The sequence below is a fragment of the Rattus norvegicus genome, chromosome 6, assembly GCF_021556685.1.
Source record: "Rattus norvegicus strain SHRSP/BbbUtx chromosome 6, alternate assembly SHRSP_T2T, whole genome shotgun sequence".
NCBI classification, from domain to species: domain Eukaryota; kingdom Metazoa; phylum Chordata; class Mammalia; order Rodentia; family Muridae; genus Rattus; species Rattus norvegicus.
This window is the reverse complement of record NC_141539.1, coordinates 45,759,255-45,773,075: the sequence shown is the minus strand read 5'-3', so window position 1 is coordinate 45,773,075 and position 13,821 is coordinate 45,759,255. Positions and strand designations below refer to the sequence as shown.

The following is a 13,821-nucleotide window of genomic DNA, read 5'->3' as shown; positions in this document are numbered from 1 at the left end:
TAATTTGTCTTTTCCCATTATCCTCAGATTCATCTTTCTCCCCCTTTTAAAGACACACACACACACACACATAAAGATATATATGTATGTATAGCTACCCACGTACATAAATACATACATATCCATATAGGTTTAAAATATAGATCTGCATATGTGAGAAAAACGTTTGTCTTTCAGAGTCTGGCTTATTTCACTTAACATAGTGACCTGCAGTCCCATTCATTTTATTCCCCCTTCAGATGATACAATTGTGTTCTTCACTGTGACTGAATAAAATCCCATTGTGTATGTAGGCTACATTTTCTTCATCCATCCACATACATGGAATTTTCATTGTGCCCCCAGGAGGGTGAAATCTCTCCTGTTTGCTCAGACTCACTTCTGTGGCCCGGTCAGTCTCTTCAGTCCTGTTGAGTCCAGGGTGTCTTGACTCCCTGATCCGATTGCCATGACAGATCCTCTGCCTGTGGCACTCTCTGGGTGATGGTATGGGGTGCAAATTGTTTGAAGAGGAGGCTGGAAGGGAGTTGAAAGGGAGACAGAGAGGCTCATGGCTTGCTTTCTCCTGCCCAGGTTTCTCTGGGAACTGTGTTGGCTGTGGGAAAAAAGGCTTCTGCTATTTCACCGAATTCTCCAACCACATCAACCTGAAGCTGACCACGCAGCCAAAGAAACAGAAGCACCTCAAGTACTATCTGGTTCGAAATGCACAAGGGGCACTGACCAAAGGACCTTTGATTTGCTGGAAAGGCTCTGGTGAGGGAGGGGCTTGAATCTGGAGGGGCAGAGGGATAGGGAGCTGGGTATGCACTCCCAGTGGGCATTGTGGGACTAGGAGGCGTACAGGCCATAGCAGGAGCATGGCACTGAAGATGCCCCTTAGGGTCAATGGAACTCAGACAGCTTGCATGACAGACTCCCTGGGCTAGGTAAACACTAGCAGAGGGCCATCTGGCATTGAGCTGGCATCTTTTTGGTGGGAATTAGGGACAGTGGTTCTTGTTCCCAGGGGACATTTATCAATGCCTGGGGATGTTCCTGATGTAAAGACTAGAGGCTGCTGCAGGCATTTCCAATACTGCTAAATACCCCACAGTGTGTAAGATAGCCACCCGAAAGAGCCTCCTAGTCTCAAAGTGTCACAGGAGGATGCTGAGAAAGCTGAGCTTGAACAGTACCATGCCTTTACCTCTCTCTGCATCCCTGAACCCTGCTCCCAGTGACCAAAGAGACAGCTCTGTGGTGCTGGTCCCCAGGGGCAAGCTTGGCTTTACCAGGCTGCACTGTGGCCCCTTAGTCTCCCTTGTATCTCTCCTATCCATTGTGTCAGCTGAGGAAGAGCAAGGGCATTGGCTGTCCTGAGTCCTGCCCTGGGTGGTGGAGCATGTCTAAGAAGTAACTTCTCAGAAGTAATCAGGAGAGCTGTCCTTTTGTCCCCTACTTTTTCTGAATCTTCTGGAATCTTCCACACTATTTTTTTTAGTGAAAGGAAGAGGTCTGCAGTGTGAGCAACTGAGTGTGGTTCCTCTTTTCCTCTCCTCCCTTATTTTTTCTTCTTCCTTTACTTTATTCTATGACTGCTTAATAAGTTCCCAGACCCTGTGGATGAAGCTGGCCTTCCCGGTGGGTCCAGTTCTCTATCTTGTTCACAGGTTAGAGTTGTTGCTGGGAGGTAGTACTTATGAAAGAGGATGTGTAGGCGTGGAGGGAGGGGCTGACTGGTCTGTGGCCTGGGGTGTTACTCTGCGTCTCCTTGGATGTTAAGCACAGAGCTGAGATAGCTCAGTTGTGTAAGCTGTGTTTCTTGTTTCCCCCATCAGACACTCTTATTCTCCCCGTTGATAGGGCCGCCCTTAGGCCGGGAACTGTTTGTGGAACACAACACCTCTTCCCTGCAACACACAGAAACAGAGACTAGCACGGCGCCGGCATCCTTTCTAAATACTTTTGTGCCCCTCTCTCCTATAGCCAGTTCCGTTCTAACAAGCCATTGGAGAATAGCCTATCAGATTTCACATGGACTTCTTGTTTCCCTCAGAGTTCAGAAGTCGGCAGAACTCCACCAACACCTGCTCCAGTTCTCTGTTCCCACCACTGGAGAGTTCAGGGTCCCTGGCCGCCTTCCCCACTGAGCCTGCTCCTGGGACAAACCCCAGTGTCCCAGTGGGAGCTCAACAGGCAGGTGAGACCTCAGAGTGGTGTCCCAGGTGCTAAAGCCGCACGTCGTCGGCGGCATTCTTTAAAACACTGCGTGTTGTCTCATTCTATGTTGTTTTGAGTCTAAGTTTCACTTTGCATGTTGTTGTTCTGTGTCGTTTTGATTCTGTAAGTTTTTAGCAAAGTGTATATGATGGCTTCCATTGGGAGAGCTCGCCTGCTCTCCTGTTTGGTAAGGAATGAGATCCCCCAGTGGTGGGATCCCATATCAGAGTTTACCTGAATGTTCAGGTCACAACGCACAGCTCAGTGGATGACAAGCAGCAAGCCAGCATTTCAAGTGGGTTTCTAGCAGGGGCTGAGGTTAGATTCTTGTCATTTATCCCTAGATGGGTGTGCCTGTTCTGTCCCTGCACCTCACTGAGGCTCACCATGCCCTGTGAACAGTGGTGTGTTTGGAAAATGGAGGCCAGTGGAGGCTAAGGCTTGCCTGGAACCTCACAGGGATGGGGAGTTTGGAGGGGAGGCAAGTTTGCACATCAGGTGTTTCTATTTCACACATGTGGCTCTGAGTCACACAGATGTCTGTAAGTTAACATGGTTACTGTTACCTAGCAACATCAGCCTTCCTGAGGACTCCAAAGCCACTGCTGGTTTTCATTCTTCCTGCCCAGAAAGTCGGTGTGGTATATTGCCTGGGGAGTAAAGCCAGTGTCCTGGGCTCTGCTCTAGCACACATCCATCCCTGTGGCTAGCACATGGTGTCCTCCCAAGCCTTTAGGCTCCTTTCCACAGGCTGGCCTCTGGCCTCTTCCTCCAGGGTCCAGACCCTTCAGTCCCTTTTTCACTGTTTCCTGGGGAACCTGCTGGTTTTGTGTCTAAGTACCTGCTGTAGAGGCCAGCACCACCATCCATGCTGAATGGTTGTGCAATCCACTTAATTCTGGGAACTTAACTCTTTCCCCTGTGTAAACCCGGGGTCCTTTCCCATCCAGCTCACAGGGTGAGCTAAGTGAGATTATAGTGACAGCAGCCCCAGCGGTGCCTGTCCAGTGCCAGCTCTGTTCCATGTACTGGACGTCTGTCCACCTGGGTCCCTAACACAGTGGCTCTGCCAGTTGCTACCCTGACCCCCATTCTATGGAGGGAATGCTGAAATTTGAAGACATTCAGTTAGCGTCTTAGGTCACATAGCTCATAAGTAGTGGGACCGTGGTTTGGACATAAGGTGGTCAGCCCCCAAACCACATTCTAACTGTCACGGAGCACTGCCCTTACATGTTGCTTCTACTTGAAAGCCTTTCAGTCTCTTCCTGCCAGTGGAGGCCTCCTTATGACCAGAATCCATGGTTGTCCCCAGAATTATTCCCCAGACTTAGGGAACCTGAACCCTCTGAGTAGCCCAGACGCTGTCAGTAACCCATCTGCCAGCCTTGATCTGGTTTTTGTTGTTGTTGTTGTTTCCTTTTGTTTTAGAAACAGGGTTTCTCTGTGTAGCCCTGGCTATCCTGGAACTCACTCTGTAGACCAGGCTGGCCTTGAACCCAGAGATCTGCCAGCCTCTGCCTTCCAAGTGCTGGGATTAAAGGTATGCACCACCACCAACCAGCCAGGGAGTTTGCTGTATTTTGATGCAAACTGAACTGCAGAGGTGGAGGGAGGTAGAGGCAAGCAGAAGCATCCATCTCAGATGTGGGACAGTGAGTTAGGAAGCTTGGCCACGCATGCACCCCAGGTCCTTTCTTCATCCCCACCAGACCTACTGGGGTGAAAGCAGAGGTTCATGGTGTCTGTATGCTCACGTTTGTATGTGTCTGTCTGCTCACATGTTCATGCGTGAGCAGGAACACGTATGTATTTCTAAGTGTGCATGCATGTATTTGTGTATATCGGTTCCTTGTACATTTGCACGTTTATTAAGTATGTTTCTGTGAACCCAAGTGTGGAAACAGGAAAACATGCACACGCTCCTACATGTGTACCCGGGCATATGTGTACATGTTTGCATTCATACGTGCACATGTATGTCCACATGGGTAAGAATGGGCACACAGGTGTGCACGTGTTTCTCTACGCACGCATGCATGTGCATGTGGGCTTATGAGTGTGTAAGCAAGTATGCACATGTGAATGCATGTGTGTGTCTGTGTGTGCCTATGTGTTTATGTGGCAGAAACACTATGTCAGGAACCCTCTTCCTGATGGGATTCTCCAGCAGAGAGCTAGTGTGTTTCCTCGTCTCTTAGTGCAGCCTGTGGTCTGACCCCTTTCCATCCTTTCTGCTTTCAGGACCAGCCTCTGATCACCCCTCAGTGGCCACAGCAACAGGTCCTGCTGTCTTCAATGGCAAGGATTCCCCCAAGCATCCACAGCTGGTGAAGAATAGCCTGTGTGCCGCGCCGCGCCCCACAGCCTTAGGTAGTGCGGCTGACCCTGGGGGTGCTGGGGCCCTTCTTTTCTCTAGGCCTGGGCGAGGGGCATGGGAGCTCTGGGACTGGGGACATGGAGCCTCCGGAGTCCAGTGTTGCATCAGTGAGCATCAGGATTGGTGTCACATGTCCTCCCGTCTGTGCCTGGGCCCGTGCTGTGTGAGACGTGTGTGGGAGGGAGGCACCATGTGTGCTGAGGGGCAGTGAGGGCTCTGTGCTGATGTCAGGTGACCTCTTCTGAAGTAGGCGTCAGGAAGATTGGGAGTGTTGATGTCGGAACAGATAAGAATGAACTCGGAGCCCAGCTCTGTCTCGTAAGTCACGAGACCTTGCAGCCTCTTCAGCAGTTCCTCCTTGGGAGTTAGTATGCTACCCTGGGGACGGTAAGAGGCTCTCCAGATGCTGCATGGGATCACTGCACATCTGGGACATCGCAGAATGATGCTGGCTGTTATCAGCATCCGCCCACCGCTCAAGCTTGCCTGCCCAGTGAGTACCTGGGAGGACATAAATGAGTTCTAGAGACTTGTGGGAGGAAGGAAGGCACGGAGACCTTCAGACTCCGGTCCAGTGCTCTCCCACCATAGCTGTTCCTCAGAACATGTCTTAGGGACAAGACCTCCGCTTTCACCGCTTTCAAGTCTTCTTTCTGACAGCAAGTCTTCTCTGCTCCCCTTGGTCCCTCCCTCGTCCCTGACCCGTGAACATGACTGGGCTGGAGCTTAGGGTCTGAGACACTACACCGGAAGGGGCCTTAGAAAGTGTCCCTCCTAGGGATAGAGTTGCAGCTCACGGGTGGTGCCTGAGTTGTATTTTTACCACCGAGGAAGAGAAGACTGAGGTCCAGAGAAGCACCCTGGGCTGGAATATAATTCCGTTGGGCCTGAAGGCTTCTCTGGCCCAAATCTGTAGATTGTGCAACCACTCTGAAGAAGAAAGCAATCCGCCTGCTCTGCAGGGATCCAGGATTCTTCCGTCTTGACGAGCTTCCACATCCCTGGAGCCTTTATCATTCCCCACCTTACCCTCGAGACTCCCACCTTCCTCCGGGGGCTGTTTCTTCTCCAGGTGCAGATGCAGGCAGCCTCAGAACCGAAGACGGGCCCTTGGTCATAAGGACAGGAGGCCCCTTGCTGTCCATGGCTTCTCCCCTGAGCTTAGCTAGAAAACACTCAGTCCTGGTGTCATACAACTCACCTCAGACAACAACGCACCTCAGACAACAACGCACCGGCTCCGCTCAGCCTGGGCACCGGCTCCGCTCAGCCTAGCACCAGCTCCGCTCAGCCCGGGCCCGCCGGACCTCGGCTTTAGTCAGTAGCCTACAGGGGCTCCTCCAGGATTGGACTTGAACTTCCCAAGCCTACTCTGTGGAGTTGTGTGGGGGATGCTGGAGCCTTAAAGGTTTCTGAAATCAGGCCGTAGAACCTCATTCTCTGCCTTCGACTGTTTAGGGCCTTGATGGCTTCAACATGCTGTCCACACTCTGTCCCTGCTTCTCAGTGTTCACCCCACCTCTGTTATATGGCCTTCTAGAGCTCAGCTCACAGTATCCTCTCCCACAAAAGAGTTCTTGGAGTCAAAGCAACCTACTGTAATCTTTTTTGAAGGTAGCTTGGAGTTCCCAGCACACGGCTCTGGTAGAGCCTGACAGAGAGAGGGACTACGTCAGAGACACTGGGTGACCTGGATCACAGAGTTGAGCACAGGCATATATATCAGAGCTACTGTGCCTTCTCTGTCCTGGGGAAGCAGGGGTGGGGGCGCTCAAAAGCAGTGTATAGGGAACTCCTTCGGCTAACACTCGCTGAGCTTAGTGAAATGCTGCCCCCTGCTGGAAGATACGAACTAGGAGCCTGGTCTCAGATGAGTTCCCAAGTAGTGGGGGTGGCGTGGGGGTGGCGTGGGGGTGGGGGAACAGGAAGCTAAAAGTCCTGAACTTCCTTCTCAGAAATGCCAAACAGGGCCCCTTCTTCCAGATACACTGGTATCTGATGTTTTGAGAGTACTTACTGATGTAGAGTCCCTGTAGAGGCATTTCCGGTTGACCTAGAGGAGGAGGAGGAGAATCCTCAGCTCCAGCCCTGCCCTCTAGTAGTAGTTCAGGACCACTTCCTAGAGGAGCCAGCAGTCCTCTCTCTGAGGAGCTCTTCCTCTGTTTCTGGGGCCAGTATTGTGCGAGCTGAACACTTGGTGCAGAGGTGAGAGTCCTACCTCTGAGGCAAAGAAGCCTGCTGGTTTGAAAGGGAAAAGTACTTCTTCATGCCCTTTAACCCTGTGCTGTTTTGTTTCTCTATTTTCTTCTGTTTCGGTCTGTCTCTTTGGAGGGACTCTACTGCAGTCAATCTCAAACTGCTTCAGGCTTCAAAATAACCTGGCCACTAGTGACAGGGTGTGTGCTCTTACTGTCACTTCAGAGGCCCCCTGTAGTAGCTCTAGGGAGAGCCTAGGAAGAGACAGCTTGGATGAGCATCTTCCAGGTCTGCTTACCCTGAAGGAGTGGTTACCCTCAGCCTGGGTTCACATCACCCAGGAGTTCCAGGTATCAGGAGGACTTATTCCCTGCGTTCCTTGGAATAGGCTTGTGTTCAGACAGACAGGTTTTTGTTTGCTTATCTTGGTTTTAATGGCAGGGTCTCACCATGTAGCCCTAGCTGGCCTGGAACTTACAATGTTGACCAGGCTAGCCTTGAGGTCAGCAGAAATCTGCCTGTTTCTGCCTTCTGGGTGCTGGGATTAAAGGCATGCACCACCATCCTTGGCTAGGTAGTTTTAAAAGTGTCCGGGTGAGTTTAAAGTGCAGCAGGGTTGAGACAGAGGGCTCTAGATCTGTGAAAATTTGTGTCTGGATTTTCAAGAAAATATGGTAGCCCATTCTTGGTATGTTGAATAATTTTACATATTGTTTTAGTCATGAGCATGTTGCCAGCTAGAGTGGGCAGAGACTCACATGCAATGTTGGGTCCAGCCTCTGGTCTTGCTTTTTAACATGTGATGTTAGCTTTTCAGGTTGGGTGGGGGTGAGGGCAGGTGGATCAGCACTGCCCCCAAGTGGCAAAACTGTGCTGGTGCACTGAGCGCTGGCTGTTTAGGTAATGCAGTTGATGCTGGTGGCTGCAGCTTACTGAGTCCAAATCCTTGGCTAAGCATGTCATTTAAGTGTTTTACTTGTATCTTCTCTGCTTCTGATCAAACCAGTTTCTCGGTAGATTTTATTATTATTTTGGTCATTTTTTTAAAGCCTTAAACTTAGAGAGATGCAGCCTAAACACAACCCTGGTGTGAAAAGTTTAGGGTGTTTCCTTTTGCCTAGATGCTTGACCAGAGCTAAAAACCCATTATAAGGCTGTGATTTAAAGACCACCAAGGGCTGTAGCTCAGTGGTAGAACATCTGCTTAGCATGTACAAGGTCCTGGATTTGAGCCCTACCTTTGTAAACAAAACAGAACAGAACAGAACAGACGTGCACTCCAAATCAGGGGAGGTTTTTATTGGCACCAGTTTCCAATGGTGGTCTAACTCATGCTCTGACTATTGTCTAGGTCTCTTGCCAAACTCTGGGCCTCCCAAAAAACGGCACAAAGGGTGGTCCCCAGAGTCTAAATCAACCACAGATGGCAGCTTCATCCAGGCTGTCGGCAACAGAGCTAAACATGGTAAGTAGCTAGAGCCTTGCCCAAATCCCACAGTTGGGTGCCACGGGTCATGGCCTGCTAGCAGCATGTGTGCATATGTTCACACAGGCAGGGAGATGAATGAGGGAGTTCTGGGCAGCTGGACGTTGGCCTAGTAGAGGAACCTCTTCTCATGTGTCTGCTGCTTTCTAAGGTCTAGACTCTCATGATACTTCTGTTTTAGCCCCTGATCTAGAAAGGTCTCCAAGAAGCTTTTCAGCTGATGGTGCAGTGTTCATCGGCAGGGAAGGTGGGCCTGAGTGAGCCCACAGTTTATGGAGATAGGTCAGGCAGCGGTTTCGTGGGGTGGGTAGACGTTGGGCGGGCTGGGGACAGATGCCTCATTTGCTGCGTCTTACTAATATGCTTGCTGTGTTCCTAGAAGGTGCCAGCATGCCTTGTGTACCCCAGGCTGGCTTGGTGGGACCAACTTCAGTCACCTTCCCGGTGGTGGCCTCCAGCGAACCAGTGTCAGTTCCGGATAACTTGCTGAAAATATGCAAGGCCAAGCCAGTGATATTTAAAGGCAAGTACAGATGCGCGCCCAGCCGTGGAGGTAGGGAAGCATGCAAGGAACTCCCACACCAAACTGTCACCTCATCTCAGTCCAGCTCCAAAGGCATCATCGTCCTGAGCCAATCTGAACGCTATCCAGGGCAATGATCAGACGAAGCGGAGCCAGTCTCCAGAGCACTGAGAATGACAGAGCACGTCAGTTTGTCTCCACCCAGGATCCTCGCTCGTTTGCTCGCTCGCTTGTTTGCTCGCTCGCTTGTTTGCTCGCTCCCTCGTTTGCTGCCCTTTCCTTCGTTCTCTCTGATTCTCTGAACCCCTGCTACAGTTACCCAGCTACTGCTGAGGACTTGGGAGACGGACAGAGCAACCTGTGGCTTGTTCCCTTGTCACCCAAAGCCACGGGCCATTTTGGACTGTGCGGCACTCAGCCTTAGAAGCATTGGCTAGGATAGGGTTTGATCTCCTCTGTGTGGTGGCTAGTATGCGCTATATGGAGGAAGCATTGTAGCTCAACTGAAGACATCCTTTTGGGGTGAGCTGGAGACTGAAATGGGGAGCTGTGTGCAGGTTCAGCAGTACCCAAGCTACTGGGGTGTGCAGGACCATATACCCGTTGCCTTAGTTCTACATTTGGCATTTTGTTTCTAGGAAGAGAGGTGGAAGCCTGATGGGAAAATGCCACAAGCAGCAGCTGCTCATGCTGCAGGGCAGTGCCTTCCTTCCTAAAATAAACCAGTACCCCCAACCCCAGTAACAAAAATGGCACAATATTCAGAAAGGAGGTTACAAAGCTGACCTTCAGTGCCCTGGCTTTCCATGGGGCCCTGAAGGCTCACCTTCCATTAAGACCCATGTTCTTTCATGTGTTCTGTGGGGGTGGGGTGGGGGAGAGAGACCGGAAAGCGTAGAACCGAGACCAGCTGCAGGACCCAGAGGTGGACCCCGGCACTTGTGCTGAACAGGATGCGTCATGAAGGGAGACGCACAGACCGGCATCTGGCACTGAGCAGACTCAGAGGACAGATCCTCTGCTTTGCTCATGTACACTCCCTTTCCTTTCCTTTCCTTTTCTTTCTTTCTTTCTTTCTTTCTTTCTTTCTTTCTTTCTTTCTTTCTTTCTTTCTTTCTTTCTTTCTTTCTTTCTTTTTTTTTTTCCGGAGCTGGGGACCGAACCCAGGGCCTTGTGCTTGCTAGGCAAGCGCTCTACCACTGAGCTAAATCCCCAACCCCGTATGCTCCCTTTCCTGACCCCACTCCCTAGGCTTCCCTGCCCGGCCAGCGGCTCTGTAACTTGGCTTTCATCTGGTTCTCAGGACGGCTTCCAGCAGCCCCTTGCATGAGAAGCATGGCATCCCTTTTCTAAGGCGATCACATTTCATCTTGTAGGCTGGCACATTTGCAAACGGTGCTGTCCAGCTGGTCCCACACCCCAGCATCAGAGGGGAGTAAACAGAAATTCGAATTCACAGGCCTGCCCCAAAGACAGAACACACGCAAATTCTGAACTTGGAGATGTGTGAATCTGTCACAGTTTGAGTATGAGACAGTTTTTTTCAGGAAGTGGCCCATCGAGTCCCACATGATGTCTAACCATAGCTCTACATAGTAAGATTCAGGGAGGAACATCCATTCTCATCATGGCTGGCCGTTTGACATCTTCCCATTGTGCTTTGAGAAGGTCAAGTTCTTGCCTAAGATCAGGTAGCCAATGATAACAAGGAAGGGGCCAGACCTCTGCTTGGGCAGTTCTGCCCTGAGAGCTGTAGAAGGATTCTAACATCCACTCCGGCATTACTCAAGGTTGTTCACTCTCTAGGTCTTTGGGTCTAGACACCGGCCTGTTTTGTTAACTCTGCTAGCTAAAGATCCTCAGGGGAGTGTGAGGCTTGGCGTTGGGACACAGGTCTGGTGGACAGTCCCCGCTGCTACATACACGCACATACCAGCTGTTTCGAGATCATTGTCACTTGGTTCTGGTCAAGCTTCTTTAATTTGCTCAACTGCAATATAAGGGGACTGGACAGCATGAACAAGCAAATGCCCTGCCTCTGGCTGGACATGACAGATGACATTTCTGTCCCAGGTTCTAGGAGGGCAGGGTAGGTATACTCAGCCAGGGCTGTAGCATTTCTCAAAAAAGGAGCCTTTGAGAGACCTAAGAGCTCTCCTGGCTCTTAGCCTCAGGGGATCAAATCCGAGCCCAAGATCAGCTGCTCAACGGTCTTCTCCTCTAGGCCACGGGAACTTCCCCTACCTCTGCGGAAACCTGAATGATGTGGTCGTCAGCCCCCTACTGTACACCTGCTACCAGAACTCGCAGTCACTTTCCAGGTCCTATGAGCAACACGGTGCCTCCACCATGCAGCCCATATCTGAAGAGACACAGCTGTTGCTGACCGTCTACTACCTCGTCCAGCTGGGTGAGCGAGCCTGTGTCCAGCTGTTGGTTAGGGATGGATCTGACTGGGAGGACCGACTAGACTCAGGAGGCCAGAGAAGAATGTGAACACCAGGTCTCCCCTGCCCTTCCCAGGGAGGGGGTCAGCAAACAGAAGGGTTTAATCAGCAGGGTGGTTCAGAGACTTCTCACGCACCTGCTGTTCCATGGTTCCATACACAGAAGACACAGGTGATGAAGGCAAGCTGCTCCCAGAGTCAGCTTAGCCAGAGAGGAGACATAAGAGGGAAATTGATGGGGTGTGGGCATATAGGGTCCATTTAGGGTCATCAAGTAAGGCCTGGACCAGCAGAAGGAACAGCCTTCTGAAGAGCGGAGGAGAGAGCACAGGTGGGGGTGTGTAGGTGAGTGGGAAGCTGGGTGTGAGTGGGAACACGGATGGGGATGGCTGGGGTTATGAGAGAGCACAGTAGGTGTGTGGGGGCGTGGGGTGGACACAACAGGTTGGGAATACCACTCAGGTAAGTGAAATTTATTGGTTACTTCCAGTTGTCTTGCTCTTGAGGCCAGCTGCCCTGAGGAGCGAGAGTTCTTAAGTCCCATAAATGCTAACTAAGGCCAAATGCATAACTCAGGAAACACTGCCTTGATATAGTCTATGTGGAAGTGTCCAGGCCAGCTGCGACCCACTGTCAGCAGTCACTGGTGGACACGGAGAAGCTCAGGCTTGACTCTCAATGCCTAGGTAGTCAGAGGCTCAGTGTTGAGGAGACTCAAGACGGAGGCACAGGTTGGTCAAGGTTCTGGCAGACCTAGCGTCAGGTCTCTCTGAGGTTCCTTCCCAAGACCCACATATCTATCAATTGCCATAGCTTCATCCAGGATCCGGCCTCACCATGACCACCCTCCCCATCTCAAACCTCCATGTTTTTGAGAACCGTGGACCAGACCACACATTCTTCCTTTTTGGAGCTCACTGGTGTTTTCCCAGGGCTGGTGGCTGTTTGCTTTCCACTCCCATCTTCCCACTCAGCCCCAGCTGCCGCTCCTGAGCAATGCTGGCCCTGCTGGAGCATGGTGGACTTGCAACTTCCCTGTGAAGTGCACTGGTCTAGCACATACGTGTACCTTGCCCCTTCTTGTCATTTGGGTTTTGACTCACGCACTGCCTCCTCAAAGAGGCCTTGTTGCCTCCACCTGGGTCGCTCCCCACACCCAGGCCCTCTAACGTCTATCTGGTTGCCTTTGTGTTTGGAGCGATGTCACTCCAGGAGTGCATCATGGGCTATGTTTTCCTGAGCATCTCCCCTGGGCTAGGATGCATGTGCTGCAGGACAAATACTTTGTGTGTGGGTGCAGCCTCTGGAGGGACAGCTCGGTGCTCACTGAAGGTGTGTTGAGGGGACTGGATTTGGTTGATACGGAGGACACTGAAGGAAAGTGTGCCAAGGCTCTCACCTGTAAGCTGAGAGCAGAATGCAGGGACAGCGGTGAGTAGCTTCTGGGTTAGCTGTATGGAAGGTTGCCCCCTTGATGAAGATATAGGAGGAAGGCAGTGGCAAGAGCCATGGAAGAGCAAGGCAGAGAGAATGGAGGCAAAGATACAAGGGTAGGGCATAGAGGCCACCTCTAACCTCTTCCTGGAGGTGAGGCTTTAGAGAGAGATGTGTGCGTTATTAGAGACAAGGGGCATGGCAGCCAATCGGCCTATCTAACGTGATTATCACTTCATGTCACAATCAGAAGTATCTAATAAAAATAAAAAGACAGGAGGGCCAGTGAGATGACCCAGGGGGGTCAAGGTGCTTGTCACCAAACCTGAAGATGAGTTTGATCCTGGAACCCACATGGCGGAAGGAGAGAATGCTCAAGTTTGACCTCCACACGTTCTCTGGCGCTGTGGGTGGGAAATTCCCAAGAAATAAACTTTATGAGCCCATCGTATTAAACTCTGGCGCAGCCCTGAGCTGCTAGTACAAGCTGCCTTTCACAGGTTGGGAAGTTGTAATAGGCTTGACCAACCTTTTGACGTTTGCAACAACAGCATTGTGCCCGCAGACAGGAGAACTGTGTATTCAGAGGTTTTAAAAGTGTTGTGGTGTTTTAAGAAAGTTTATGATGTTTGTCTTGGGCTACATTCATAGCTGTCCTGTGGGCAGAGCAGCTAAGGTCCCATAGCTGGTGTAGGGATAGCCGAGTGGAAGTCTGATGCCCTCCCTTCGTTTCTCAAAGGCAATGCTAGACTAGGACACCCAGATAATTCACAAAGGAGAACACCCATAGGGACTTTGAAAAATGTTTGGCCTCGCCAGTCATTGAAGAGGCGTATGAGCATTGAATCATTTTCCCCCTCAGTACCCAAGAGATGGTACCCACAGATGCGGAGGATACTGGACCAGAATTGCCACACCAATTGTGCTGGAGGAAGTTGACTTTTGAGAATTCAGCCATAGGCTTTCTGTTGCTGTGATAAAACACTGTGACCCAAAGCAATGTGGGGTGGAAAGAGTCTACTTCAGCTTAGAGTTTCCATCGCTGAGGAAAGGCAGGACTCAAACAAGGCAGGAGCTGATGCAGAGGTCACGGAAGAGCCCTGCTTACTGGCTTGCTCAGCTTGCTTTCTTATACAACCCAGGACCACAGGCT

The 13,821-nt window shown here is 51.1% G+C and overlaps 1 protein-coding gene across 1 annotated transcript in view; it reads left to right on the top strand.

The window, feature by feature from the left end:
• Window positions 1-13,821, top strand: part of Greb1 (growth regulating estrogen receptor binding 1) — a 123,697-nt gene that overhangs the window by 68,702 nt on the left and 41,174 nt on the right. The window contains 6 exon segments of the mRNA NM_001427084.1: window positions 574-756; window positions 2,039-2,182; window positions 4,447-4,575; window positions 8,130-8,243; window positions 8,644-8,787; window positions 11,012-11,197. Of these exon segments, the coding sequence (NP_001414013.1) occupies window positions 574-756; window positions 2,039-2,182; window positions 4,447-4,575; window positions 8,130-8,243; window positions 8,644-8,787; window positions 11,012-11,197 (900 nt within the window).